Here is a 25,683-nt window from a genome sequence, read left to right on the forward strand (position 1 = left end):
AAAAATTTGTTCTCTAAAAATTCAGGGAAAATAACAGTATACAATTTAAGATTAATTTTCTTTGTTACAAAGTCTGATGAAGAAACAGAGGGTGCCCAACCCTTGATTAATTTGCTAGACCTCATAAAAGTTGAAGTGTTCATCGACTCAAGGTATAATGTTGTCGCATATTTGGCATAAAAGCCCACTGCCTAAAGTCTTTGAAAACATGTTCCAATATGCTATTAACATACTTGGCTGCAACAAAAAATATGGAATTAAAAAGAATCTCCACATGGTGTTAGTGTGAGTTAATGTGGGAAAACAATCTCTTTGGCATGGCAATCAATATTTGGAATGACCTTCCACCTTCTTTAAAACCTTAAGTGTATTTTTATTTCTGTAGCAAGTCAATTGTTATCAACTGTCAGAACAAGAAGAAGTTAGTAACCTTCCCCTACAATGTGCTGTTAATTCTGTTTAACTAACTTTTCCCTTGTTGTTTATGTTTGTTTCTTTACTTCCCTGCTGCCACCTGGAACTTAAAATGCATGGCAGCTTACAAGAAAACCTTTTGTTTAACTTAGCTTTCTTGTTTACAATTTAAAATTACAATTATCATAGTGGTAATTAATTTTAATCAATCTATAATATTGTAAAATCAAAGAGGTGTTATCATTTAATCTATTTTATTTGTATTGGGTGAATAAACCTTGTTACTGTTTTTTGATACCAAAACTATAAAACAAAAGAAATGGTGCATGTTTACCTTTCCACCCAAGTCAGCTCAGTTAATATCCCCATTATTTAACATGATCCACTTTAAAAGATAACTGTTTGTTATTTTCTGGAAGTACATGGAAAACGTTGAATGACTGGAATAGATATAATATACATATTATTATCAATTAACAATAAAAGCTGTTAATATGTACACTGTATGTCATATTACAGATGATATGCAGAAGGATTAATATCAAGTGGATTAAAGTCAAAATCCCCAGTGCCAGCAACTGAAGCCATTTATCAGGTACAGAAATTATTAATTAATCGAAAGAATTTAATTTATCTTTTAATTTGATGCCACTTTTGATGCACATGTAGTCATCAACAATTCTGACATAATTCCAAGACTCTTAGACAAAACTGTTTAGTTCAATTTTATTTTCTGGGTAACAACCTTAAGGTATTGTTACTTTTAGCAATGTCTTGTTTGGTTAAATTCCCAAATGATTCAAGGACAGAATTTTGTTACAAAAGCCTTGGAGTTGCATGGATTGATTGACTAATTGTTAGACTTGTCAACAGATTAACTGGTGTAGTGAGGATTGACCAACTTGTCAACTGATATTCATGTTACTAAGTCAGTCGGTAGAACAGCAAGTCTAAGTGAGTCAGTCAGTCTGAGTCAGTTAATCAGTCGGTATGTCAAAAATTTAGCCAGTTAGAATAGATTTCAATGGTCGGCATCTGAATAGTTTGTCAATCAGTTTGTAAATCTGTTGGTTAGTCGGTCAGTCAGTCAGTCATACAATCTCACACAGAAATCAGTGGCTTTTTAGTCATACTCAGTCAATTTGTTTGCGTGCATTCATTATGCTGTATTAAATCATTATTGCAGAGGGCGACCTCACAATACTCCAGGCCTTTATCATTGATCGTTGATAAAGACCCAGAACAACAAAGGGCCGAGGAAGCTCCCTTGAGGGATGCCAACTTGAATCGGTCCTAGTGTAGAGTTAACCACTCTAAGTGTATTAAACCAAAATTCCAGAACTGAACTGAACTTCGTTTTTGGAAGTACAAGAAGGACGAATCAGGACGTACAATCCACAACTTGGTACTTGGTTATTGGTACTGAATTTTGGGGGGACTTAATTTCGCGTTTTCGGGATTGTAAAAAAAAAAAAATCGTGAAAATGAAGACCTGCGAATTAAAATCCTTGCGGATTCAAACACGCGAAATTTCATCCCCATATACAAAATCAAATCACGGAAAAAAAAAAAAACAACATATACATGATATGTATCGACAAATACACAGATTATTAACTGGTCTTACTGGTAGGTGACGTTCTTCTGTCGTTAAAGAAAGTTAATTTGCAATTTAAAGGTTTCGCACATGGAATAAAGATGTAGCTATCATCTTTATTTGAATCACTAGATTCGTAAAAATTCCCTAGATTATCTTTCGTGCAGTCTAAAGTTAAGACATTTGAAAAATAGAATGATGTTGGGAACGTTTGAATCGCAAAATTAAATGCCCCTGGCGAGAAGTTCGAGTTAGTGAGATGTCTTGATCTGTAGTTGACTGGTTACCATAAATTTTCTCATAGCCTTCAAGTCTCAGTCGAGAGGATGAACCAAGAGAAATGCCACAGAGGTACTCATGAGCCTAAGTTTGACTTCATTCTCTCTAATAACGCCTGATGTACCCTGCTCATAAACTGCTGTTTACAGAACTGCCAACTCCTGATAAAGGAAAATCTGGAGACCCATAAAAAAAAAGATCTGGAGATTCTACAAAAAATAGTGAGATTCGATTTTTTTCCCGATCAATATTAAAAAAAAACCCTTTTACATCGGGGGAAGTCATGAATAGTCCATTTAAATGTTACTTTGCTTTAACCCTAACCCACGATCTCTTTTCGCCATGTTTATACGATTGGCATTGCGATCGCTTCCCGCGCTGAACTTACAAAGACTACTTGGAAATTCAACATGGCCCCGGCCGGACCAATACTCATGGTCTTAAAATAAGTGAGGAGAATTTGCTACCTTTCTAAAATCAAGAAATGGATAGATATTCTAGTCTTCTCGGATAAGGACGAATAAATCGTAGGTCTCGTCTCCTGCAGGGTTTGGGGTAGGAGACGTTAATTTCCCATGCACGAGATTACTGTGTGGTGGATGTCCTCCCCTGGGTGGGATGGGTAGGGATTGGTCCTGAAAAGCCCCTATGGGGAGTAGTCAATTAAGCTATGTATGTATGTATGTATGTATGTATGTATGTATGTATGTATGTATGTATGGAGACGAGGTCCAATATAGGAGACGCCTGGGAACTAGACACCAACCTCGTTCCCAGGGCCTACTCACCTTTAATAATGGTGGACAGACATGAACACAAACCCGGAGAAAAACGATTAAAGTGCCTATAACCCCCCAAAAATTTTTTGACCATATTAAATCTCTCTATTGCACTGAGCAAAATGCCGCAAAAAGTTTTGTGTTTAGTTAAAACCCCGATTTTTTATGAATTTTCAAAGTCGTGGAAAATCGCATTTTTTCAAAACACGACCTTGGGACGGAATTATCAAGATGGGTCTGGGTCGAGCACAGTTTGTGACGTCATTCCAGGCTTTCCAATGAGTTTGCTTCAAGGACTGGATGAAGTATCTGGACGGATATGCCTGACAAGTGCGTTGTTTTCGGGTGTAGCAACACTCCCAACAAAGAAAAAAGAATAGCACTTCATCCGATACCTTTTTATGGGGCAGATGACCTGGAGGAAAAAAATAGAAGAAAGAAGTGGGTTGACTTTGTGCAATTGAAGCGTGAACATTGGAAGCCCACAAAATACTCGACCAGGTGTTCCAACCACTTCCGAGAAGAAGATTATTCAGTCATGTTTTCTGCTCTGACTAGCAAGACTATGCAACGAAGGTTGCGAAAAGATGGAGTTGGAATTTGCGTCTTTCCGACTGTTCACGCGTGGAATGTTGGAGGAAACGAAATCAGCTGAAAGCGAGCGAAGTAAGAGAAAGGTGAGAAAAATTTACCAGATCAGGCTTTAACGAAGGTTTCATCTCGTTGGGAACGTATAACATTGACTGAGATTGGATCGGAGCCCCCCTGCCGATGGCCTGGAATGACGTCACTGGCCCCAGTCTCTGGTTCACTCGGTCGTTTGAAAACTAAACTCGACTTTGAAAAATCATAAAAAATCGCGGTTTTAACCAAATACAAAAATTTTTGCGGCATTTTGCTCAGTGCAATAGAGAGATTTAATATGGCTAAACAATTTTTTTGGGGTTATAGGCACTTTAAGTTTATTGAACACAAGCAAAAATCACAGCTCGGCACAAAAAAGTAAGAACAGGGTTCTTCTTTATTTGTTTTTCAGTACATGGCACTAGCATTTCTCGTTCTTTTCCCATAATTTTTCAACAACTTAATTTATTTCATTTCAAACGTTTTTCCCAAAAACCCGTGAGATTGCGGAGCCTTGTCGTGAGACCATGAGAAATGACAAAAAATCGTGGGACTCACGGCAGAACCGTGAGAGTTGGCAGGTCTGTGTTTATAAGCCCTCCACCTGGAAGTCACCCCCCCCCCCGAACTAACGTTTTAGACATTCCGTTACAAAGAAACAATGTAAAACCAAAAAAACAAACTAACACAAAGACTATATCGTCGAAAAGATAAAGGAGAACCCCTTGAAAACGAACTCTAACACAAACTAATAGCCAAATGGGAAAAATGTGTAGCGTTCTAACGTAACGTGAACAACATAGGCCACGTGTTACAAGTTTGCTTAAACGAGTGTTGAAGAAACTAGTGTAAAATCTTGGCGAGACTACTAAAAAGCTAGCTATTTACATAAGCAGAAAGAAAAGGAACATAGGCACTTACACAAACAGTCCCGCTTGTTAGAGTTTAACCAAACGAACTACAAGATAAGGTGGGCAAAAACGGTCTTCTTCTGTTATCACAGTTGCACCATTCCTAAGCGGTGTGCGCACTCCGATTGCGTTGCATTGTGGTAGCGTTCTTTTCAATATGGTGGTGAAAGCGGCAGAAATCGGCAGATTTTGACGGAACATTCCGTAGAAGTTAAGTCGTTTCTTTCTCTTTTCACTGTTGGTAAATGTAATTTGATATATTCTGATTGTGTAGTAGTATTTTTATACGTATTTGTTGCGTATTCTATCGTTCCCAATGATAAACGCAGGCGCTGTTTTTTTAGTATGTAATTTGAGACTGGTTTTCGAGAAGGTCAAATTTGTTTTACATCGTAGTTAGTGGTTAGAGGCCTTTCAAAGATTTTGATGGTCAGTTTGATCCTTTTTCAGCAGCACTGACCAAATGCTTTCAAACGCTCTCCAACGGTACAAATATTTTATGCATCGTAAGTGATAGTGTTTGAGACCGGTGATGGCAGCGAAAAGTTCTGTTGTTGTGCGTAGTGTGTTGCGTTACGCTGCGTTACTACTTTAAGGACATTTACCACACGTACTCAATCGTGTTGTAAATCTACTTTCCTAAGTAAAAGCAAATCAACTAATCGCGAGTATTGTATGGAAAATCTACCATCTTATCACTGAATAAAGGACAGTTGAATTAGAGTAATGAAAGGAGTCACTTGATCTGTGAATAACTCAACCTTGCGCGAGGCGACACGCCGGTGAGCCGGAAACGGCAAGAGGCAATCGACGGTTGAAAGGTGTTGATAGGCCTATGCGACTCCTGCCCTCTAAGTTACGCTCCCCCTATAAGGATATCTCTTGACGACTTTTCTTTGCGATGTGATAATAACGGTTACTTTTAAGATGTAATTTCCCCATCTGTATGTTCTCGATGTATAGTAACAGTCGACGCAAAACCCACCAAATCGCTTAAATTCGCCATTTAGAGCCACGGAAACGACAATACACAGCAAGTGAGGTAGGTTTACATTTATTTTGAGCTTTAACTCAGACATTTCATGATATAAGTTTACGATAATAAGACTCTTCAATATTCTCCCATACATTCCTTTATATTTCGAATAAACAACCAGACTCGTCGCTTGTCTGAGCCCCCCTGTGCTGCTAGATAACGGCTTTGAATTTACTAAATCAAGCTCTGCTTAAATAATTGTTTTCCCAAGGAATGTTGCTTCGCTTCAGATTAACTCCTACATAAAGGGATATCACGACTACCAGGAAATCTGGAAACCAACAGTGAATGAAAAACGTTCAACCAGGAGAGAGCCCGATAACCCAGTGGACAAATATGCCGTATGTGAGACGCAAGATCAAGAAACCATTGTTGGACATCTGAAGAAGGGAAAGAGTGGACGATTCGCTAAGACAATCTTTTATTTTCTCAGAGTGGATAATAGAAATTCATGCACTGTTATTGTGACAGGCAGGCCTGTTAATCTTGGCGACAGTGAAGAGAGAAGAAATACGTCAGTATTCTTGAAAGAGAGTTGACAAAGCTGAAAGACTAAAATTGGATTTTTCGTCAACTCTTTAGGCACATGGATTTCATCACATCTACATGTTAATAACTTTTATAAAGCACCTCACATACAGTAAAGGGGCTAATGCGCAGAGAACTGTTTTACGCAATTATAAAGGGATTAACGAGCTGTGAAATGTTCGAAACTGTTATTACATAAATATATATATATTCTAATTTCCGACAGCGTCTGTTCTTTTTCATTCAGCTGGTAACTTGACTTCGAATTATCGGGGTAAAATCCGACCTAAGGGAACAGAAATTACTTCGAATTAGCGGGGACTTCGAATTATCCGAGGTAAAATGACCAAACCAAGGGAAATGAATTTTACTTCGAATTAGCGGGGACTTCGAATTATCCGAGTTCGAATTATTGGGGTCCAACTGTAGTACCAAACAAACAAACCAAACCAACTGGACATGTTTTACATTTGCTAATATCAGCTTTTTCATTATTCGGCGGTATTGCAGTCTGACCATGAATTGACCTATCACGGTCGATTTTTGTTTGCGTGCTTCGTGCGTACATTATTTTCAGATTTGTAGTCACTCACGAGATCAGGTCGCAGACGGGTTCAAGATTACAAGCCAATCGATCGATCGATCGATTCTTGTTACAAGTGCTACTTTTTAGAACTCCATCTCAGCCCACAGTCTGAAAAAACTGCTTGGCGGCTTGCGGAGGAGGAAAATGGCCGACCTTGGGAGCTGTGAGAAGTAAGTGGGTATTGATTGTGCAAATTTTGTTTGAATCATTCCGACGAAAAGAGCTTTGGGGTGAATAATACTATGATTTCGAAACCCGAGACAACTTATGTCTGGAAAATGAAAAATAAATTTGCAAACTTTCAGAGGGGCTTCTCCACTTTAGGAGCTCTCTTTGATTTGGTAAATATTAGTTTTCAATGTTGATGTATTCTTGAAGAATTTTGCGATAGAAGATTTTGTTTTAAAGGCACGAAATCACCGTTAAGCGCATGCGCGGCGTGACAGCCTTTGGATTAAATTCGTCGGGTCAACGCTAAATTAATATGTGATATCGCTTGAACAATCAACATGAACCCCCAGTAAGATTTGGCCATCCTTCGATCTGACAGTGCTTGTTGAGTTGTTCAATCATCGAACTATATTTTAGTGTATTTCCTAAGCGCTAATTTTCAAGATTCCGCAAAACAGTTTTTAGAATAAAGGTAAAGACAGACCGTTACGAACTCCCCATCTGGCTTTTGTGGTCGCGTCGCATAATCAAATTTCGGGTCATCCTCGGTGTAATAACCTGACGAGGTTTTCTTTGTTTCATGAGGTATTGTTTTGCTGTACGCTATTGATTATAGTGTTTTGTTGTCTTTGTTTTACTTCACTCGTGAGCTTCACAGGCTTTTACACCGATGATAAGCCCAAATTTCTGAAAGCCAGGTCAGCGTGCTATCAAAGGGTCTCAAATTCATACCAACACCTGTGAAAAAAGAATGTAAAATCAGCCAACTCTTGCGAGATCTGTTCGTAAGATGAATGCACCTCCAATACACTTTTCACGGACAAAACAAAAAAACCACAACCGTTTCACATCAAACTGAACGCCACCGGTTCAGCCCTCTATTGCCCTTGAGAGCTACTTGGAAAGTGTTGTAAAACAATTTGCAGAGGTAACTTTATCCAAGCCGTGAAACAATTTGTAACACAATGAGATCACGGCTCTACTGAAAAGAGCTGAAAAACAACTCTGCTTTAAGCACAACAACAGCCATCATGAATAAAACAGAAAAAAAAAAAAAAAAGAAGAGGGCAAAGTGCAACTCAACACCAGAGTTCACTACAAACCTCTCAAAGCACCAACAGTAAAAAACACGCAGGAAAAGGTTATTAATGAGATCGTTTACTAAATGCGTCGGGGCAAACACATCGATGACATGACAAAGACATGGCTTTCCCAAACTCCCAACCGCTTAGATACACAATCAGCCATTCATCTCCTACAAAGAGGGAAAATCCCTTACGACACGCTGGTAAGAGAAAAAATACAATTGCAACGCCATAATGCGACGCCACCACAAAAGCCACCTACGGAGTCCTTGCCGGTCTGTCTTTACCTTTATTCTCTGTTTAGCTAATAAACAATGAAGCTGCGTCGTCACTCACTCATGCGAATTACCGTGAATCCTTCCCTTTCAATATGACAACTTTCAGAATTTTCATTGCAACGCCACGGAATTTTCTGTCTGTGAATGTGATTAAACAACTATTCAAGCACGCGTATAGGGGGGTCGCTTAAAAGTGAGGGCTTCTCACTTTTTCCGCTTCAAAATAGCAAATTTTGTATTTCTTCGCAAAAAGCTTGTGTTTCTAACTATTTGTAAGTTCGGTTCGCACTCGTTAATTTGGTTAATTCGACCGATATGCACAGCAAGTTCGAAATCTGATCTCGACGTATACACAGCTCCCAAAATACAACACGCAATAACCTATGTAAGTAGATAAGGTATTTCTTGTAACGTCCGTTTATTGCAAGTTTTAGTCATTGTTCACTTAAAAAAGCTGTCTATATGTTGTAACCATTCAGCTGAAGAATTCTCAGCTAGAAACGAAACGCGTCGGAATGATTTTCGATCCACGACTGTTCTTGGTGAACGATTTGGCAGAGGTCATGTTATAGGGGTCACCTGTCTCTGAGGATGGCTTCCTCTCGAAAATCTTTTTTTCCAGCGCCTTCAAAAAGAGATTAAATCCACTGACTACTTTTGAGATCTAATAAGTAATGAATACTGGGGTTTCCTCAAACAAGTGGTGAGCTACACGGTGGAGAAAATCATAAAATAATAATTATATCACTGAGATGGTGCGTTCAATCGGCACGCCACGATTAATAGAAAGCTTTCAGTAATAACGTTGGCTGTGATATTGATTTGGATAATAGCTAACATCCTTGTCATGCGAGAAAGTAGGAGGGTCTGCTACTAGAGGGAAATTCGCTGCAAATTGACCAATCCCCGTCGAGATTTTTAGTCAAGTCAGGCTCAGTTCGTTTTAATTTTGTAGTCACTCACGAGATTAGGTAGAGAAAGGGGTTTTTAAATTACAAGCCAATCGATTATTGTTACAAGTGCTACTTTGTAGAACTCCATTTTAGGCCACATTCTGAAAAGACTGCTTGGCGGCTTGCGTATAGGAGGATGATGGCCAACCCGGTAACAATAAGAAGTTAGTGCGAACAAGAGATTATAATCTCTTGGTGTAAAAATTTATTTAGAATCATTCAGCCACGGCGAGTGCTCTTTTGCGGCTGACAATATGTTTTCAGGTTATGAGAAATTGTTTGGCCAAGCAGATTTTGGGTTTCATTGCTCAACTGCATTTGACTCCAGAGTGAATTACCGCACGTTCGTTTCAATTGGCTCTCTTCTGTCAACGAACATTAGAATTGATGTGTTAAGGCCCGGCCAAACGACAAATGTTGGACGATCCAACATGTTGGGTGAACCAACATTTTATCGTTTGGCCACCGTGTTTGATGACCACTCAACATGTTGGATGATGTTGGAACATATTTGAAGCGGTATCAAACATTTGATCCAACATCGTCCAACATTTCTTTTGTTCTCATGTTGGATGTGTGAAATTTTGTTCGTTTGGCCAGTCTCAACAACATGTTGCATGCGCGCACGCGCATTGTGACTGCAAACTCAGTCGTTGCCATAGACACCGTTGGCTTGCGTCAGTGTAGTTTGAAAATGGCAGCCAGCGAGGAGGCAGCGCAAAATATCGCTCAAACCTCTAGCAAAAAAAACACCAAATCAAAAAACAAGACGTTGGAGCGACGAGGAAACCGACCGATTGATCGACCTATTGGAAGAGAATAGATGCTTATGAGATGTTTTTTGTGCCGAGTACCACCTGAAAGACAAGAGAGAACGAGCATACTTTTTTATCGATCGGCGGCTAGATCTCTAACAATATTGGAAACATAACCACTCTCTTGTCAAACAGGTTTGACCCTCCCCAATTTGTAAAATATTTACTAATGACCCTCCCCTCCGAAGCCCCGGCCCACCCCCCAATAAAAAACGTACCATCCCTGAGGTAAATAACCAGAGGTACTACAACTCTGTACCTTTCTTTAATTCTCTTCCAAGAGAGTTGACTTCTACCACAGCGACGCTCTATGCATGTAATAATCTAGCGAGAGGTACCAACGCTTTAAGTAGGAAAACCGTAGTCATGTTAGGGTTAGCTGACCGTGAGAGTTTCCTTAATGGATTCGTTTATTTTGCAAAAAGGGGAAAACTGAGTGGCCCTCACCGAAGTACTCGTCGAGCGCCAAGGAACCAATTAAACGCCAATGATCGAGCTGCGCACAAAAAGCGCGCGCACAAACAGGATCTTCAGTGTGGGCAAAACTCAAGGTCAGTTTTACCAACCCAAACATGACCACCTATGATACTGATTACTCTTAACCATAACAGGCGATTCAGATGACTAACACAGTAATAAGGATATCCGCGAACTGAGTCAAGCGCAAGTACGCGCTCAAAATAAAAGATCAAAACTATATATCTACCAAAACAACACGTAGGCGCAAAAGGCAAGGCTTAACTAAACAAAATTAACGGTAAAAAACTACGACGTTTCGAAGTCTGCATGACCTCATTATCAAGTAAAATGTTAAAACTGATGTAAAATTGTAGCTCAGAGATTATATACAAATAAAATGTGATAACTTCATTAGAATAATGAGCGTTCATTGTTATTGGTGTCAGATCGTGCAGTATATGTTTAAATAAATACTTTTGCACGTATTGAGTCAGACTGCGTGTTTAACTTTGGTTTTTGTTCGCGAATGAATAACATTTCGTGGATTAGGCAGTCCATTTTCCCGCGGCATTTCTTGAGAACGGAAAACATTTTCCCCAGGCCAGCGGACGCTACACCGTGGGCCTCCCTCAGATGCTTGCCAATGACAGAAGCTTTATGTTCTTCTATGCGTTGATGAAGATGGCGTGTGGTATAACCGATATAATCCGCATCGCACGAATCACATTTAAAAGTGTAAACAACGCATTGGTGGTTAATTAAAGCGGGCTTCTCTTCTTGTATCTTGAGCTTTCCCTCGATCTTACGACTCGTGAAAACTGGTTGTAGGTCAGTTCCGATTTTCCGGCCAAGATCTTTCAGCTGATGTCTTACTGTGTCGGCCGATTTTTGGTCTTTAAATGGTAAAGTTATTCTGACAGGTTTTTGTGTAGCCGCGTTAAGTTCAGTTGGGGTTTCGTGACGGCTTTGGATCGTAGAACTCGTGTACCAGGCGATAGCTGAGTTGATGAGTTTCACTGGGTACTTAAGCTTAGTAAACATCCGCTTGAGATGCTGGCATTCCTTCGTAAAAGATCTTGGCCGGAAAATCGGAACTGACCTACAACCAGTTTTCACGAGTCGTAAGATCGAGGGAAAGCTCAAGATACAAGAAGAGAAGCCCGCTTTAATTAACCACCAATGCGTTGTTTACACTTTTAAATGTGATTCGTGCGATGCGGATTATATCGGTTATACCACACGCCATCTTCATCAACGCATAGAAGAACATAAAGCTTCTGTCATTGGCAAGCATCTGAGGGAGGCCCACGGTGTAGCGTCCGCTGGCCTGGGGAAAATGTTTTCCGTTCTCAAGAAATGCCGCGGGAAAATGGACTGCCTAATCCACGAAATGTTATTCATTCGCGAACAAAAACCAAAGTTAAACACGCAGTCTGACTCAATACGTGCAAAAGTATTTATTTAAACATATACTGCACGATCTGACACCAATAACAATGAACGCTCATTATTCTAATGAAGTTATCACATTTTATTTGTATATAATCTCTGAGCTACAATTTTACATCAGTTTTAACATTTTACTTGATAATGAGGTCATGCAGACTTCGAAACGTCGTAGTTTTTTACCGTTAATTTTTATCATCAAATGTATTTCTAAACATTCTCTGATTAACTAAACAAAAAGCTAAACTGAATAAAAGTCTTAAAATAGCAACTTCTAATTTACCTCACAACAATCGTTCTGAAGGGAAACAGCCATCCAAAGAAACAGATGATGTTTAGTATTAACTGTAGCGGAAGAGATCGGAGACAGCTTTTAACGTTCCATGAATAATGTGCTACTGGTTACTTTAGTAAACAAGTAAATTTACAGACATATTTTAGGTATTTAAGGTTTTCTGAGTGGAACAGTAAAGTCTAACAGATTCAAGGTATTTTATCTGTGATCAAGCCTTCCTACTGTTTCCAGCACAACAGTCGCAGCATGCATCGTGGAAGTTGGCAGTCTTGCTAATAAGCAGCTGTTAATAACTCGTCATACTCTGTCTTCTGTTTATCACTTGAAAAAATGGTTTTATCGAAGACTGGTCTTAATATTTAGGTCTTTTGGATGTATTTTGAGCGACGACTGATTGTCTTTTTTTTTCATCCTTCGTTGTTTTAAAAGTGTCGATATTACTGACGTAAATATATTGAGCCATAGGTTAAAAAAAATACTGTTACCTGCCGAGTGAAGCTTGCTGCAAATTGACCAATCAGGCTTGATCTGGTTACATGCATACGTTAGTATTCATTTTGTAGGCACTGACGAGTTCAGGTAGCGGAAGGAATTAAAATTACAAGCCGATCGATTCTTGTTACAACTGCTACCTTGTAGAACTCCATTTCAGCCCGCAGTTTATAAAGACTACTCGGCGGCTTGCGTGGGAGGATGATCGCCGACCCTGATAACACGTACAGTAAGAAGTAAGTGTTGTGAAAAGTTCCGTTTGAATCATTTGAATTCCGTCACGGCGAGTTCTCATGGGCGGCTGGCGGTATGTTTTCAAGTTATGAGAGATTGTAAATATTTTTTCTTGTCATCAGCGGGTGTCCGCTCCAGTTTCCAGTAGTTTTTTGTAGATGAAACAGCTTTTGGTTCGACTCCAAATTCAACTCTAGAACTGAATTACTGCTGGTTCGTTTCGTGTCCTGTCTTCGAACATTAGATGCCGAAGAAAATTGCGGAAAAATCCTTATGCAAATGTACAATGAGGTTGAATTTGAAATGACTAGCCGCCTAATTGGAAAACTTTGTTGAGATACAGTATCCTTTTGAAGTTACTTCTTATAAAAGAGATCCCGGCTTCAGTTGTAAACAGTTTCTTCCTTTTGGCTGTCATTTTTTGCAGGTGATTTTTTTTTTTACATGTTTGACACATCGAGTTCTCCATGTTGCGTTATTTGAATCGTTTTGTTTATCACATCCTCTCGAGTGGCTCAAAAATCGACTTCTTTGAAGATGTAAATAAGATATTCCTATGTCACTGTTTTCATACCTTTAGCCCTTGACTCCCTAATATCAGTATGCATATTCAGTTCTCCGTACTATTCTCTTTCCTGAGGAGCTGAAAAATAAAATATGCTTATTTTAACAAATAAGAGCTTCTTTAACTGGTCATAATTTCCTCTATTCTCCTGACTTTAATGTGTGATTCAGGGGTGATTTCGTAAGAAGAAACAAAATGCTGCTCTTTTTTAGAAGTTAAAGGGTTAATAGGGTAGCAAACGGGAGGATGTGAGTATTGATCATGAGCTAAATCGAGTTCACATTGGCTTATTACCTAATAAAGTTCGTTAACTTAGTATAACACCACCTTTTACATAAGGCAAGGCTTTTGGTACAATTACTTAACTTTCTTGCATCTGGGATTTATTCACAAGTGTTCCGAGGTTGTCAAGCATGATCTTGAAGTGAATCAAACGAGGTTAAACTTACTTAAATTCTTAATCGAGTGTTTAATTTTCATTTGGTCATTTACCTTACAGCGTTACAAGGAAGGGACCAACGGAACCTTTAAGGCCTCGTATAGGAGCATCACCAGAACTAGAGGCCGAGTCTGGTTAGTAAGATGGCAGAAAGTCTTAAGGATTAGTGAGCTTCATTGTAACTCGTCCTAATTCATAATTTATCTATCTGTTAAAGATTTAAGTTTCAATATCGTTTCGTTTTTCTTGAATGTGAAAAAAAATTGTCTACTACCCATGGTTTGGTTGGGTTAGATTTCTCGAGAAATTTACTTAGATTGCTCACTTGCATGATTTATTTTAAAGCCATTCATAGTTGCAAAGTGTGTTCACACTACGCATGCTTTCTGTGGTCAATGCAGGCATTTTGGCGCTCCATTGAGAATACGTTGGGCTCAAGACCAGGAAAAGCCATGCGCACGACTTTTCTTTTTCGTCAAGGAAAACGAAATTCATATCCAGACCCCACAATACTTGCTTTCTTCGCCACGCTTATCCAACGAGTGAAATTAAGGGCTTGCTAGTCCGTTTGTTCCCTTACTAGGAAGGAAATTTTCCGTCTCCTCGTCGACGATGACTCGAACCCTTTGCTTTCATTCTCTTTTTTAGCGGGAATAACTTTTTTCTGCAAACAACAACTAAGTAACAAATGAGGTCCATGTTACTATGCGTCTGTCCAGTAATAAATCACCGATGACGTCATACTGTGGTAGTAAGAACAAATAAACTGGTACTCGACGCACAGCTGAGTGTGTCATTGATATATCACTAGAATTGTTTTGAATAAAAGTTGGTTAAAAAACAAACAAACTAACAAGAAAAAAAATTAGAGAAATACTCAAGCGCCTGTAACTTGTGTGGTACGTTTTTTTTTAAGATTCTTACGACATTTTTGCATCATTTATGATCTATAACTGAGCAACCTGAAAAGACTTGGCAAAATCGAATCTAATTTTATTATCATCTTATAAGAAAGGTATATAAATTGTTGGGTACTGCCATTAAATAAGTATGGTAATCCCCTCTTTTTTCAAAGTCTAAATTTTCTCAAAGACACGCGTACGAGAACCAATCGATAATGTCTGACGAAGTCTTAGAGAAGGTTTATTTGAGAGAGGGAGCCTCTGGATATCTGAGTTTTTCAAAGGGGTATAAGGGACTCTCGAATAGGACATGTAAAACTCACTGAACTTGAGTACAACTATTTAGCTCAGGGGAAGATAGAATAAATCGCGCGAAAGGGACCAAAGGTACTTAAACATATTTTCAGAGTGTTTTTTCTGTAAATAAAGTCTTCTAAGGTGTTATCGCACAACTTTTTTTTCTAGTCTTATGTGTTTTAAAGTAAGTACATGCTTTACTTTAGGTAGACTGTAAGGATTAACATTGGGAACACTGCACGACGAAGGAAAAACAAAAATTTGGAATGAAGATCAGTACCGGTCTTTCGATTTGGAACTTACGCTAGCGCAGTGCAATTTCTTCTTTCGAATTTTGAAATAAAAACGGAAAAGGGAAAACTTGCCTAAGAATATTGATCATGATACTTATCATTTCTTAGTCCCCTAGTTTAGTTATTGAATGGTCTAAATCAGTCCTATTTATTACCTATTCATAGAATTTGAGGACGATGAATCTTCCTATAGCGATACCTTAAGTGAACAAGATCAAGGTAAAGATAAGTGAAGGAAGGCAATCAGGAAGCTAAAAAACAGAAACAAACAGATAAAATATCAGTGTTATAAGCCAGTGCATTCAATTCCATTATCTCTTTGGTTTTGCGTGGACTTTGAGCTTTTCCCTCGCCCTAAGACTGATCATCGTGTGAGGGAGATTGAGGTAACTGATGGCGGAAATCGAACCAATGATGCTGTTAGGACTGTGACGTCCTTCAGCTGGATTTGTGTGCTCGTTGCCATCATTCTTGATGGAATTTAAAATTTAGTGTTTGTTTAATTCTCATTGTTCAGTCCTATCTACCATCTATATACAGAACCTGAGGACGCATTTGTGGATCGTGATGCCCTTGTTGAGCGCGTGAAGTAAGTATTAGCGCTGTTCCGATTACGAACATTAGAATTGATGTTTTAAAATGCGGAAACACTTTAAAATTATGTAACCGTTTTCACAATTACGCAGCGAGAGAAAGATACTGCGTGGATAAGGGTAAGGAATTGAATTGTTATGTTATAGGAGATAGCTTATGGAAGCCCTTTGTTTTCTCAAACTTAAGATATTCGTCCAAATATTTTGCGCAAATTTACAGAGTCCAGAATGGAGCCGCCATGTTAGTGCTATCTTTGGTCCTCCACACGACAGCCGGGAAAATAGTGTAGAAAATCTGGGACTTACTTTGGTTATCAAGCCCACTGATTGTATAGTCTAAATCAACAAGCGTGTCCAAAAACATTTTTTCTAACGCTTGATTTCCTAACAGGTCTAAAAACCACCAAATAAGTCTATATTTTTCGGCAAAGAAGATCGGAGCCGTAGGCCACTTGACCACATAACTCTGAACTTCAAGCTACGCAGGTTTCCAAACCAAGCCCATTATTGAGCTGAAAATTTGAAAACAGATAAGAATTTAGACCTTCTTATGCCTGATGAGGATAAAAATTTTTGCGGCTCTTTATTTGTGGGTTTTCGTATTTGAATATGTCACTAGAAAATCAGCAGTACAATTGGATTGACTTTGAACTGGTTCGCTGAAAATTTTGTCCATTTGGAGTCACTCTTATGAAAGAGATGTCGACTTCAGTTCTAAACCGTTTCTCCCTCTGGTCCTCATTTAATGGAGGTGATTTCTATGACATGTGTGATACATTTGGTTCTCCATGTGGCATTTTTCTGGCGACTGCTACTTATCAAGCAGTGTACACACTCTGATTACATGTACGCTTATTGTGGTAACGCTATTGTTAATATGGCGGTGAAAGGGTCAGAAATCGGCAGTTTTTTCGAATAAGCATTCCTCAAAAGTTAGGTAGTGTATAGCGTTTAGTTAGTGTGAATTTTTTCCTTTCGCTGTAGGTAAATGTAATTTGACTTACATTGAACGAGTTCAGTTAGTATTTTTTTGTACGGTATTTGTCGTTTATTCACAGTTGGTTTTCAAGAACAAAAACAATCACTGTTGTTTATTAAGTAATTTAAGACCGGTTTTCGAGAAGGTAAAACTCAATGTACGCCGTAGTTTAAAGCCTTCCAAAGCTTTATTGACCGCCTTGGTCCATCTTCGACAACTCTGACCGAACGCTCTCCGAAGCTCTCCAACGGTACTCGTGTTTCTGTATTTTGTAGTGCTAGTGTTTTTGACCGATTATGGCCGCTAAAGAGCTATTGTTAGACCTGTTATGCAAGGTGACACACCGTCTTGTATAGTTCAAGAGTGACCAAGAGTTCGAAAGAGTAACCACGAATAACCATCCTCCTTCGTGTGCTTCCATAACTCGATATAAACACGAACCATTTCTTAATTTACGGGTATTGTAATCATTCTGAAGAGAAACAACCACCCAAAGAAAGAGATGATGGTTAGTATCAATTGTAGAAAGGACAGGAGACAACTTTTGACATTCCTTGAATAATGTGCTATTAATAAGTAAACAATTAACTTTCCAGACATATTTTAGGTATTCTCTTCTTTCACATCCCCATAATCCCTTGCGCCTTGGGGGGTAACCAGTCTGACAACAAAGCTAAGGACGCCATATCTGTTCACAAAACTCTTATATATCATCGTAATTTACATGGGAAAAAACGACTTTTGCTGTGCTCCAAGCTGCTCAAATAATCGGAAAAGAAACCCAAATCTCAAGTTTTACAGAATTCCGAAAGAATCTAAGCGAAGAAATGCTTGGTTAAATAGAATTCGCCGACAAGATTTTTCACCAACAGACAACACTCGATTGTGCTCAGCTTACTTCGTCGGAGGAGAAAAGTCCGATGATCCAGCACATTCGGCTTACAATCCATCCATATTTGAGTTCAAGAGGGAATTGAAAGTCGAAAGACCAGAACAAGTCAAAAAACAAACAAAGATGACTTCTTTGCAATTGAAACTCTAAAACCAAAGCGCAAACGAGTCTGTGTAAGTACTTCACGATGACTTTGATAAGTGTTTTTGTTTGAGCTTCTATACTTGAAACACTATTTCCAATATATCTTTTTATCATTTTCTCAGGTATCGGGGGAAAGTAGGGGTCGCCCAAGAAAATCATTCAAATCTGTTGATGATCATGAAATATGGGGAGCTTGTTTACCAATAGAACACCCATTGAAAGAGCATGACTACTGCAAGTCGCAGGTGGATCCCAAGTCAAGAGAATTAAGCGATGACATTTTGCAAGAGCTCACTTCTTTGCAGAGCAAAGTGAGCGAACTTGAGCACGAAAATCAAAAGCTACGTGAAAAATGTCTTTTATTGGATCAAATTAAGCTAGACAATGACAAATCTCATTTTTGGACTAGTCTCCCTAACTATGACACCTTCAAAGCATTATTTAACTATTTAAATGCTGTTGGTGTAGACAAAAAAAAAATGTTGGAGAGGATCTGAAATGGCTTTACGTGACTGTCAGTTAGGAAACAAACCAGGGCCATCATCCAAGCTGCCATTGGAGGAGGAGTTGTTCATGGTCGCTGTTAGATTAAGAGTAGGACTTACACTGCCAGATCTGGCATTGAGATTTGGAATCAGTGAAGCAAGTGTCAGCGAAAATTTTTCTGCATGGATTAATCTGCTGTATTTCCACTTAGAAGATCTCTGCCAAATGCCTGACTATGAGGAATGTGGAAAGGCAATTCAGTTCTCATCATTCCCTGACCTCAAAGTTATTGTGGATTGTACTGAAATCTTTACCCAGAAACCCTCCTCATTAAAGGCCTGCAAAGAAGTATACTCAAATTACAAGAGTCATACAACCTTTAAGTTTCTAGTGGCAATAAATGCACATGGAGCAATTGTTTATGTGTCTCGAGCATGGGGAGGCAGGACATCAGACAAATACGTCACAGCAAGCAGTGCAGAATTTATTGCTACCCTAAAGGCAGGGGATGAATTAATGGCTGACAGAGGATTTGATATCAATGAAGCAATGGAAGAAAAAGGAGTGTGGGTGGTTCTTTACCTACTTTGGCCTTATAAAAGTTAATATCCTCTACAATGACAGGTTCAACTTTGGCACCTGTAAAATGGACAAAAGAGAAATGTATTTGAAAAATAGAAAATAAATCCCGACATATAATAGAATAATAATCCACAATATTATAAAGCTAATTTTCAGGATACCTTTACGATCTGACCATGAACAAGGCAGATCAGTACAGGTGGGGTCAGGTGGAAGGTGCTGTTTTCCCTCAGCTACTACATCACACAGGGTAAAGAGAATAGCTCCCACATGGCTACAGTCCCCTCTCAACCTAGAAAACAAATGCTACATTTAAGTAATCAATTTCATTTGACATTTTTTTAAATAAATACAGCCAGCTTACCCAATTGTGCATGTGCATTGGCAAAACACTGGTTTGCTTGATTGGGTTTCCAGTACAACGTACATCACTTTGCTTTCCTCCTGATCAGTTGAGAATGACGGGTTGCAGATTCCTCTAAGAGCCCAAAGACTTGGGAAATCGGGAAGCAAATGAACTCTAAAGCACAAAACAGTAAAGGATAGGTCAAAACTATAATGAGACAGAATAAAGACAAAGTTTCAATTTATCTAAAATGTTGAAATTTAACTTTGAAGACGGGTTTATTTTCTCAGACATGCTATTATGTCTTACTTGAAGTGTAGTTGCAATGTTTTATAATCAAACATAAAACACAGACTTACTTGACAGAATGTACATCTTGCTTGTGCTCCCATGCACGAAGTGTCTTATACTTTCGCACAGTTTGCTCTTCATAACCAACTCCAATTAAATATGACTTGACCATTGACTCATCCATGAGCATTGGTATGCCTGTTAAGTCTTTCTTCCATTCTTTTTGCTTCTGTAGATAAGCTATGGTTGGTAAAGTCCAGCAAGCTGACTGATTCTCGGTCTTTGTAGCGGTCGTGGATGATGTTGACAGATTTAAAGCGTTGCAAACAATGTTTACGAGCGCTTTCTTCCCGATATTTTTCTCAAAATCTACAGAGAGAGCTCTACAAACCTCCTTAAGCTTTGGTTTCGTGAATTTAGAAGCATCTTTATAACAATTTGGTAGCTTTAAATCCGTTTGTTTGGTTGGAGCCGCCATTTTGCTTGTAACTAGGGCTCCAAAGTTACCCCCCAAAGCGCAAGGTATTTTGGGTAATGTGAAAAAGGAGAATTCAAGCCGGTTTTCTGAGTCGCACAGTAAATCCAACAGAGTCAAGGTATTTTATTTGTGATCAAGCGTTCCTACTGTTTTCAGCACAAACAGTCGCAGCACTGCGGAAGTTGGCAGTCAAGCTGTTAAGAAGCCGTCAATAACTCTTCAGAATCTCTCTGCTGTTAGTTTTTTATCACTCAAAAAAATGATTTTCATCGGTCTTTTGGATTATTTCGAGCAAAGAGGCTGAACTGACAATGTTTATGTTTTTTTTCGTCCTTCGTTGTTTTAAAAGCATCGATACTACTGACGTAGAATACATTGAGCCAGAGGTAAAAGAATGCTTATCACTGGGGTGTGTGAGAACCTGCAGGGTGAAGCTTGTTGGAAACTGACCAATCAGCGTCGATATTTTTGTGCATCTCAGGCTTGATCTGGTTTCGTGCAAACGTTAGTTTTAATTTTGTGGTCACCGACGAGTTCAGGTAGCGGAAGGAACTAAAATTACAAGCAGATCGATTCTTGTTACAACTGCTACTTTGGAGAACTCCATTTCAACCCACAATTTGTAAATACTAACTTGTGGCATGTGTAAGGGGTCTTTCTTATGGAACGTTTGACACACTGGGTTCTACATGATGCGTTTTTTTAATCGTTTCCTTTATCACGTCCTCTTGAGAGGCTAAAAAATTGCCTTCTTTGACAATGTAAACATAGTGTACTAATGTCACTGTCTTCATACCTTAACTGACCCTTTTAATTTGAAAACCTAACATCAGTATGCATTTTCTCCTTATTACTCTCTATACATTTCCTAGGGTGTTGAAAAGGAGAATATATTTAACAAGAAAGAGCTTCTCTGGTTTTTGATCATTTCATGTATTCTCCTGACTTTAATATGAGATGCAAGGCTGATTTTGTAAGAAGAAATTAGATGCTACTCTTTCTTAAGAGTGAAGGTTGGGTTGGGTTGGGTTGGGTTGGGTTGGGTTCTTGATCCCGTTTTATGCATGAATTTAAGAAATTTTAAATTAATGCGTCACATATTAAGGGAAAGCTATAACTCTCTCTTCTTTTGCATAAGATTTAAGGAAAGCGGGAGATTTTTACGGGTTGCATATATTTCAGTGGGGGAAACACGCCTCACTCTAGCTTATATATTCACAAATCACGCTCGCATTTCTGTATAATTTACGCGTCAAACGTCAATTTTTTTTTACTAAATCACGCGTCACGCATAAAACCTTTGCCAGCCTCTCCCTGGTTCCAGATTCCATTTGGTCTTTTCATATCTTTTTTTCACTGCTCTTCTTTCCGTTAAGTAAAGCAGTCTACCCTGAATTTCTTGATCAAAAAGTGTTCAAGTGAACGAGATCAAGTGAGTAAGACTCGTCAACATTAGCGGACCATGTCAACATTTCTCTCATTTAGACTGAGACACTTATGATTTGACGCGAAACTTCTACAGAAAAGTGGTACCTCCAGTTATTTTAGACTCTTACAGAAGCGTATGTGTAGAGTCCACGAGAATAGTACATTATTTAAATTGAAATACGACTCATTTATTTCTATCAGTTATAGCAAGAATTATCTTCTCTTTTGTAAGTCTTGGTGGCACTATTAAATGAGCGGTATTATGTTGCAGTTGGCCTGTGGAGTAGGGAATATTTTTTCCAAAATCCTTTGTTTATAAGCTTACTTGGAATACATATTTTGATACACTTTTAATTTGTCTTATCTGGGAAAAATTATTGAAAACTAGCATATTTTTCAGGCACATAGCAAATCCACAAAAAATACCATCGCTGTCCAAAGAGCTTATTAGGCAAAGAGGATCTAGAACACATAAGGTCCAAATGAGTCCAACACGGAAAAGGTAACGAGCAAATATGACTTCAGCTAAAGTTCTGAAATGTTGGCTGGTGTACACATGTATTTGTGCTTTCTAGACTGCTCCCACTAATTCCACGGCCCCTCTTAATATTCATGAATAAATCCATTACCATCATCCCGGGATACTCAAGGAAATTTCTTGTTCTAAAAGTGTTCGAGAGAACGAGATCAACCCTTAAGGCGGACCTTTGTAAAAAATTTCTTTTAATAGTAGGCGAAACAACAGAAAAGTGGTAGGAGTTATTCCCTACTCTAACATAAGCGTATCTTGAGGGTTCCCGAGAATAATAACGTTGAGAATCATTATTTTTCATTAGCTATAGCGAGTTCGTGAATAAAGTTAGTTAATTTACTATAACATCGATCCCTTTATCAAACATATTGTGAGAAAAATAATGTAAGGTTTTTGGTACAACTACTTGACCTACTTGCACTTGGGATTTATTCACAAGTGTTCCGCGGTTTCTAAGCATGATCCTGAAGAGGGTGAAACGAGGTTCAACTCACTTGAATCCTTAATTTAGAGTTCAATACTCATGTGGTTAATTACTTTACAGCTCTCGAAGGAAGGGGTCAAAGGAGCCTGTAACGCCTGGGAGAAAAGCATCACTCGAACTATATGCCGAGTCTGGTTAGTAATAACAATAACAATAACATTTATTATTTGTATTGCGCCTTTTCTATAAAATATTCAAAAGCGCTATGTTAGTAAGGGTTATGATTTGATGTTTTGTTTATGATTAGGGTTATGATTTGATTTGCTGTTTTTTCGTGAATCGTGATTAAAGTAGAAAAGACCTCTTGATGTCTACTTGAACTTATTTTTTTTATTTAAGCGCGACTAAAGTGATTAGTGAACAATTTTGTTTGGCGTGGTGAAGTCCGGGGTTTGAAATAGTTTTGAAAATGTAAGTATTGTTGCCGAACGGTTATGGTTAGAGTTGACCAGGATTTTGACAGGAAATGGACTTCGTATGTATCGATGAAGTTACAAAAAAGACTACAGTTACTAATGGTCCTCAAACAAATGCGATAAGACATTTGGTCATCTTTTGTTACTCAAGACTGGTCAAGACTAGAAAAAGTAAAAATATTGATTCGGAAATGTTTTTGTTATTTAATGTGAAAAGTGATCGTCTCAAAATTTGCGTGTATTGTAAATAATGTTGGTTTTTATTCTTGATTTGTGAAAAGGTCAAATATTTTTTACGTGACTGAGTTTTGCAAAGGGGTATAGAGGACCCTCGAATAGGACATGTGAAACTCACCGAAATTGAGTACAACGATATAGCCTGGAGGCAAGATACCTCGGACGTTTTGGGGGTTAGCCTCCTGTTTAGCTTTAATAAGTCACTTGAAAACAAATCAAGAAGAAGAATACTATATTTCAATAAATCGTGCGAAAGGGACCAGAGGTACTGAAACATATTTTCAGAGTGTTGTTCTGTAAATAAATAAAGTTTCCTCTTTTTGAAAAATAGGAGAAATATTTTGAGGTATTCGAAGATATCGCACAAATTTTTTATTATAGTGCGAGGTTTTTTAATGTAAGTATGTGCTTTACTTTAAGTAGACTTTAAGGAATAACATTGGGAAGACTGTGCGACAAAGGAAAATCAAACATTTGGAATGAAGATCATTAGCTTTCTTTCGATATGGAACTTGTATACGTTATCTCAGAGGAATTTCTTCTTTCGTTTTGAAATAGAAATGGAAAAGGAAAACTTGCTAAAGAATATTGACCATGATAATTGTCATTTCTCAGTCGCCTAGTTTAGTTATTGAATGGTTTAAACATAGTTCTATTTATTATCCATATATAGGAGCTGAGGACGAACATGCGCCTTCGGATAGTGATAGCTCAATTGAGCAAGATCAAGCTGAAGGTAAGTGAAAGAGGGTATTCTGGAAGCCAGAAAAAAAAAATCAAAAACAAAAACAAACGAATAAAATTACAGTGCTATAAAGCCAATATGGATTCAGTTCGATTCTCTCTTTGTTTCTCTATTCCCATAAGACTGATCGCCTTGTGAGGGGGATTGAGACGGAACTGATAGCGAAAATCGAACCTACCGGTAGCTTTTAGTATTTTCTTGTGCTGGATTGTATGCTCGCTGCAATAATTTTGATGGGAGTTGCTTAACTAATGATGTTCATACTTGTGAACCATTCTTATGTCTGATTGTTTTACAGAAATCGAAAACGAACTTGATCATGTACTGCGTAAGGGAGATTTCGATGCTATTAAAGAAAAAGTCACTCCAAAAACCCTATCAAGGTGTAAAACTAATACCTTGCTCAAAGCTTTCCAGGTTGGTCTTATAACTTTATCTTAACTGATTTTACCGGTTCACTTTATTTAAAGCTTTCTTTCCTTTTCTCATTTCGTGATCCTTATTACTGTGACTGAGTTGGTTTCACTACTCCTCATTAGTTCTTCATGCTTCACAGTCTCAAACAACTGCAGCTTTTTTACTCACATTGTACTTCATTTGTTTACTTGTGAACCTTCAATCATCACTGGCTTTCATTGATATCTGTATTTGTTTTTACTGGCTATCGAGACTTCACCGTTCAAACTTATAACAGACAATGAAAAAAACTTTCTTGTCATTTATAATAAAAAGAGACTGACAAGAAGTCAGAATCACTATCAAATGCAGAACAATCTTATGGAGCCGTTTGATTAAGGCAATAACTGTATTTAAAACATAGCTAGCGGAGCCGCGCAATCAAATTCATTATACGTGAGCGTGCTCAAAATTCCGACAGTGCACGCTTATAGCTTCAGCAAATCGCTTCGCCAGAATTATTTTTTTTCGCGCGAGCGGCCATTGTTATCGCGGGGAAAAATCTGTGAATGAGTTCACATCAGCCCTAGTTGACCCTCTAAAAACCAACGCCAATAACAGAAGAACATTTCAAAGTTGTTTTGACTGTGTGATAGACGAGGCAATCGACACGAAGCAGAAAAAGGTACAATACAAATAACCCATATTTCTTCCCTAGGTAAACAAAGCACTCCGAGATTTATCAGGTCGTGGAATCCCTGAAAAAGACGATATAGAAAAGCTGGAAAAATATGTGAATGAGTTCACATCAGCCCTAGTTGACCCTCTAAAAACCAACGCCGATAACAGAAGAACATTTCAAAGTTGTTTTGACTGTGTGGTAGACGAGGCAATCGACACGAAGCAGAAAAAGGTACAACACTAGTGGTAAAAAGGTTGCTAATCACTTCTTTATGTTATCCTTCACCCCTAAAGTTGATTTTAATGGAAAGCTGTTGCCCAATCAGGCACATAGATTCCTTTATCAGCGCACAATATTCATAAGGAATGAGGGGAGAGACAACGACGTCCCCAAAATCTACGGCTGAGGGAGCTTAGTGTCATATTACAAGGGAGAAGGATATCTATCAGATTTATGCGTGCAATATTATACCATTCTAATAAAAAGAACGTTAT

The 25,683-nt window shown here is 38.4% G+C and overlaps 2 protein-coding genes across 5 annotated transcripts in view; one reads left to right on the forward strand and one right to left on the reverse strand.

Moving 5' to 3' along the window:
* Positions 1-6,614: 6,614 nt before the first annotated feature.
* The window catches only part of LOC111329138 (uncharacterized), a 43,135-nt gene continuing 24,066 nt past the window's right edge, over positions 6,615-25,683 (forward strand). For 2 of the 3 annotated variants that reach the window (XR_015994725.1, XM_022933749.2), the window contains exons 1-9: positions 12,181-12,984; positions 14,047-14,120; positions 15,644-15,697; positions 16,019-16,067; positions 22,098-22,199; positions 22,774-22,847; positions 24,040-24,102; positions 24,410-24,528; positions 25,226-25,420. Coding sequence is in view for 2 of the 3 variants with exons in the window: in XM_022933749.2 (XP_022789484.2) it covers positions 12,950-12,984; positions 14,047-14,120; positions 15,644-15,697; positions 16,019-16,067; positions 22,098-22,199; positions 22,774-22,847; positions 24,040-24,102; positions 24,410-24,528; positions 25,226-25,420 (765 nt within the window). In the remaining variant the exon portion in view is untranslated. Of the gene's footprint in view, positions 6,925-12,180; positions 12,985-14,046; positions 14,121-15,643; positions 15,698-16,018; positions 16,068-22,097; positions 22,200-22,773; positions 22,848-24,039; positions 24,103-24,409; positions 24,529-25,225; positions 25,421-25,683 lie in introns of those variants that run through there. The other variant, XM_088743386.1, reaches the window with a different exon arrangement.
* Positions 18,429-20,341, reverse strand: LOC148741619 (uncharacterized). Of its 2 annotated transcripts, none has more exons than XM_088743347.1 (5): positions 19,860-20,341; positions 19,519-19,674; positions 19,316-19,446; positions 19,159-19,211; positions 18,429-18,910 (listed from the first exon to the last, which is right to left on the reverse strand). In XM_088743347.1, the coding sequence occupies exons 1-5, from the start codon at positions 20,267-20,269 to the stop codon at positions 18,830-18,832; spliced, it is 831 nt and encodes a 276-aa protein (XP_088599473.1). In that variant the 5' UTR covers positions 20,270-20,341; the 3' UTR covers positions 18,429-18,829. The 2 variants fall into 2 exon arrangements, with proteins under 2 accessions (XP_088599473.1, XP_088599477.1); XM_088743351.1 differs by having other exon boundaries at positions 19,155-19,211.

The sequence above is a fragment of the Stylophora pistillata genome, chromosome 1 (genome assembly GCF_964205215.1).
Source record: "Stylophora pistillata chromosome 1, jaStyPist1.2, whole genome shotgun sequence".
Classification (NCBI taxonomy): Eukaryota; Metazoa; Cnidaria; class Anthozoa; order Scleractinia; family Pocilloporidae; genus Stylophora; species Stylophora pistillata.

Excerpts from the sequence above, each read along its gene's own strand:
- LOC148741619 (XM_088743347.1), bottom strand. The coding sequence starts at position 20,269 with ATGGCGGCTCCAACCAAACAAACGGATTTAAAGCTACCAAATTGTTAT. Across the intron at positions 19,675-19,859 it reads CAAGATGTACATTCTGTCAA|AGTTCATTTGCTTCCCGATT; the intron begins GTAAGTCTGTGT and ends TTTGTGCTTTAG. Across the intron at positions 19,212-19,315 it reads TTCATGGTCAGATCGTAAAG|GTGCCAAAGTTGAACCTGTC; the intron begins GTATCCTGAAAA and ends TCCATTTTACAG.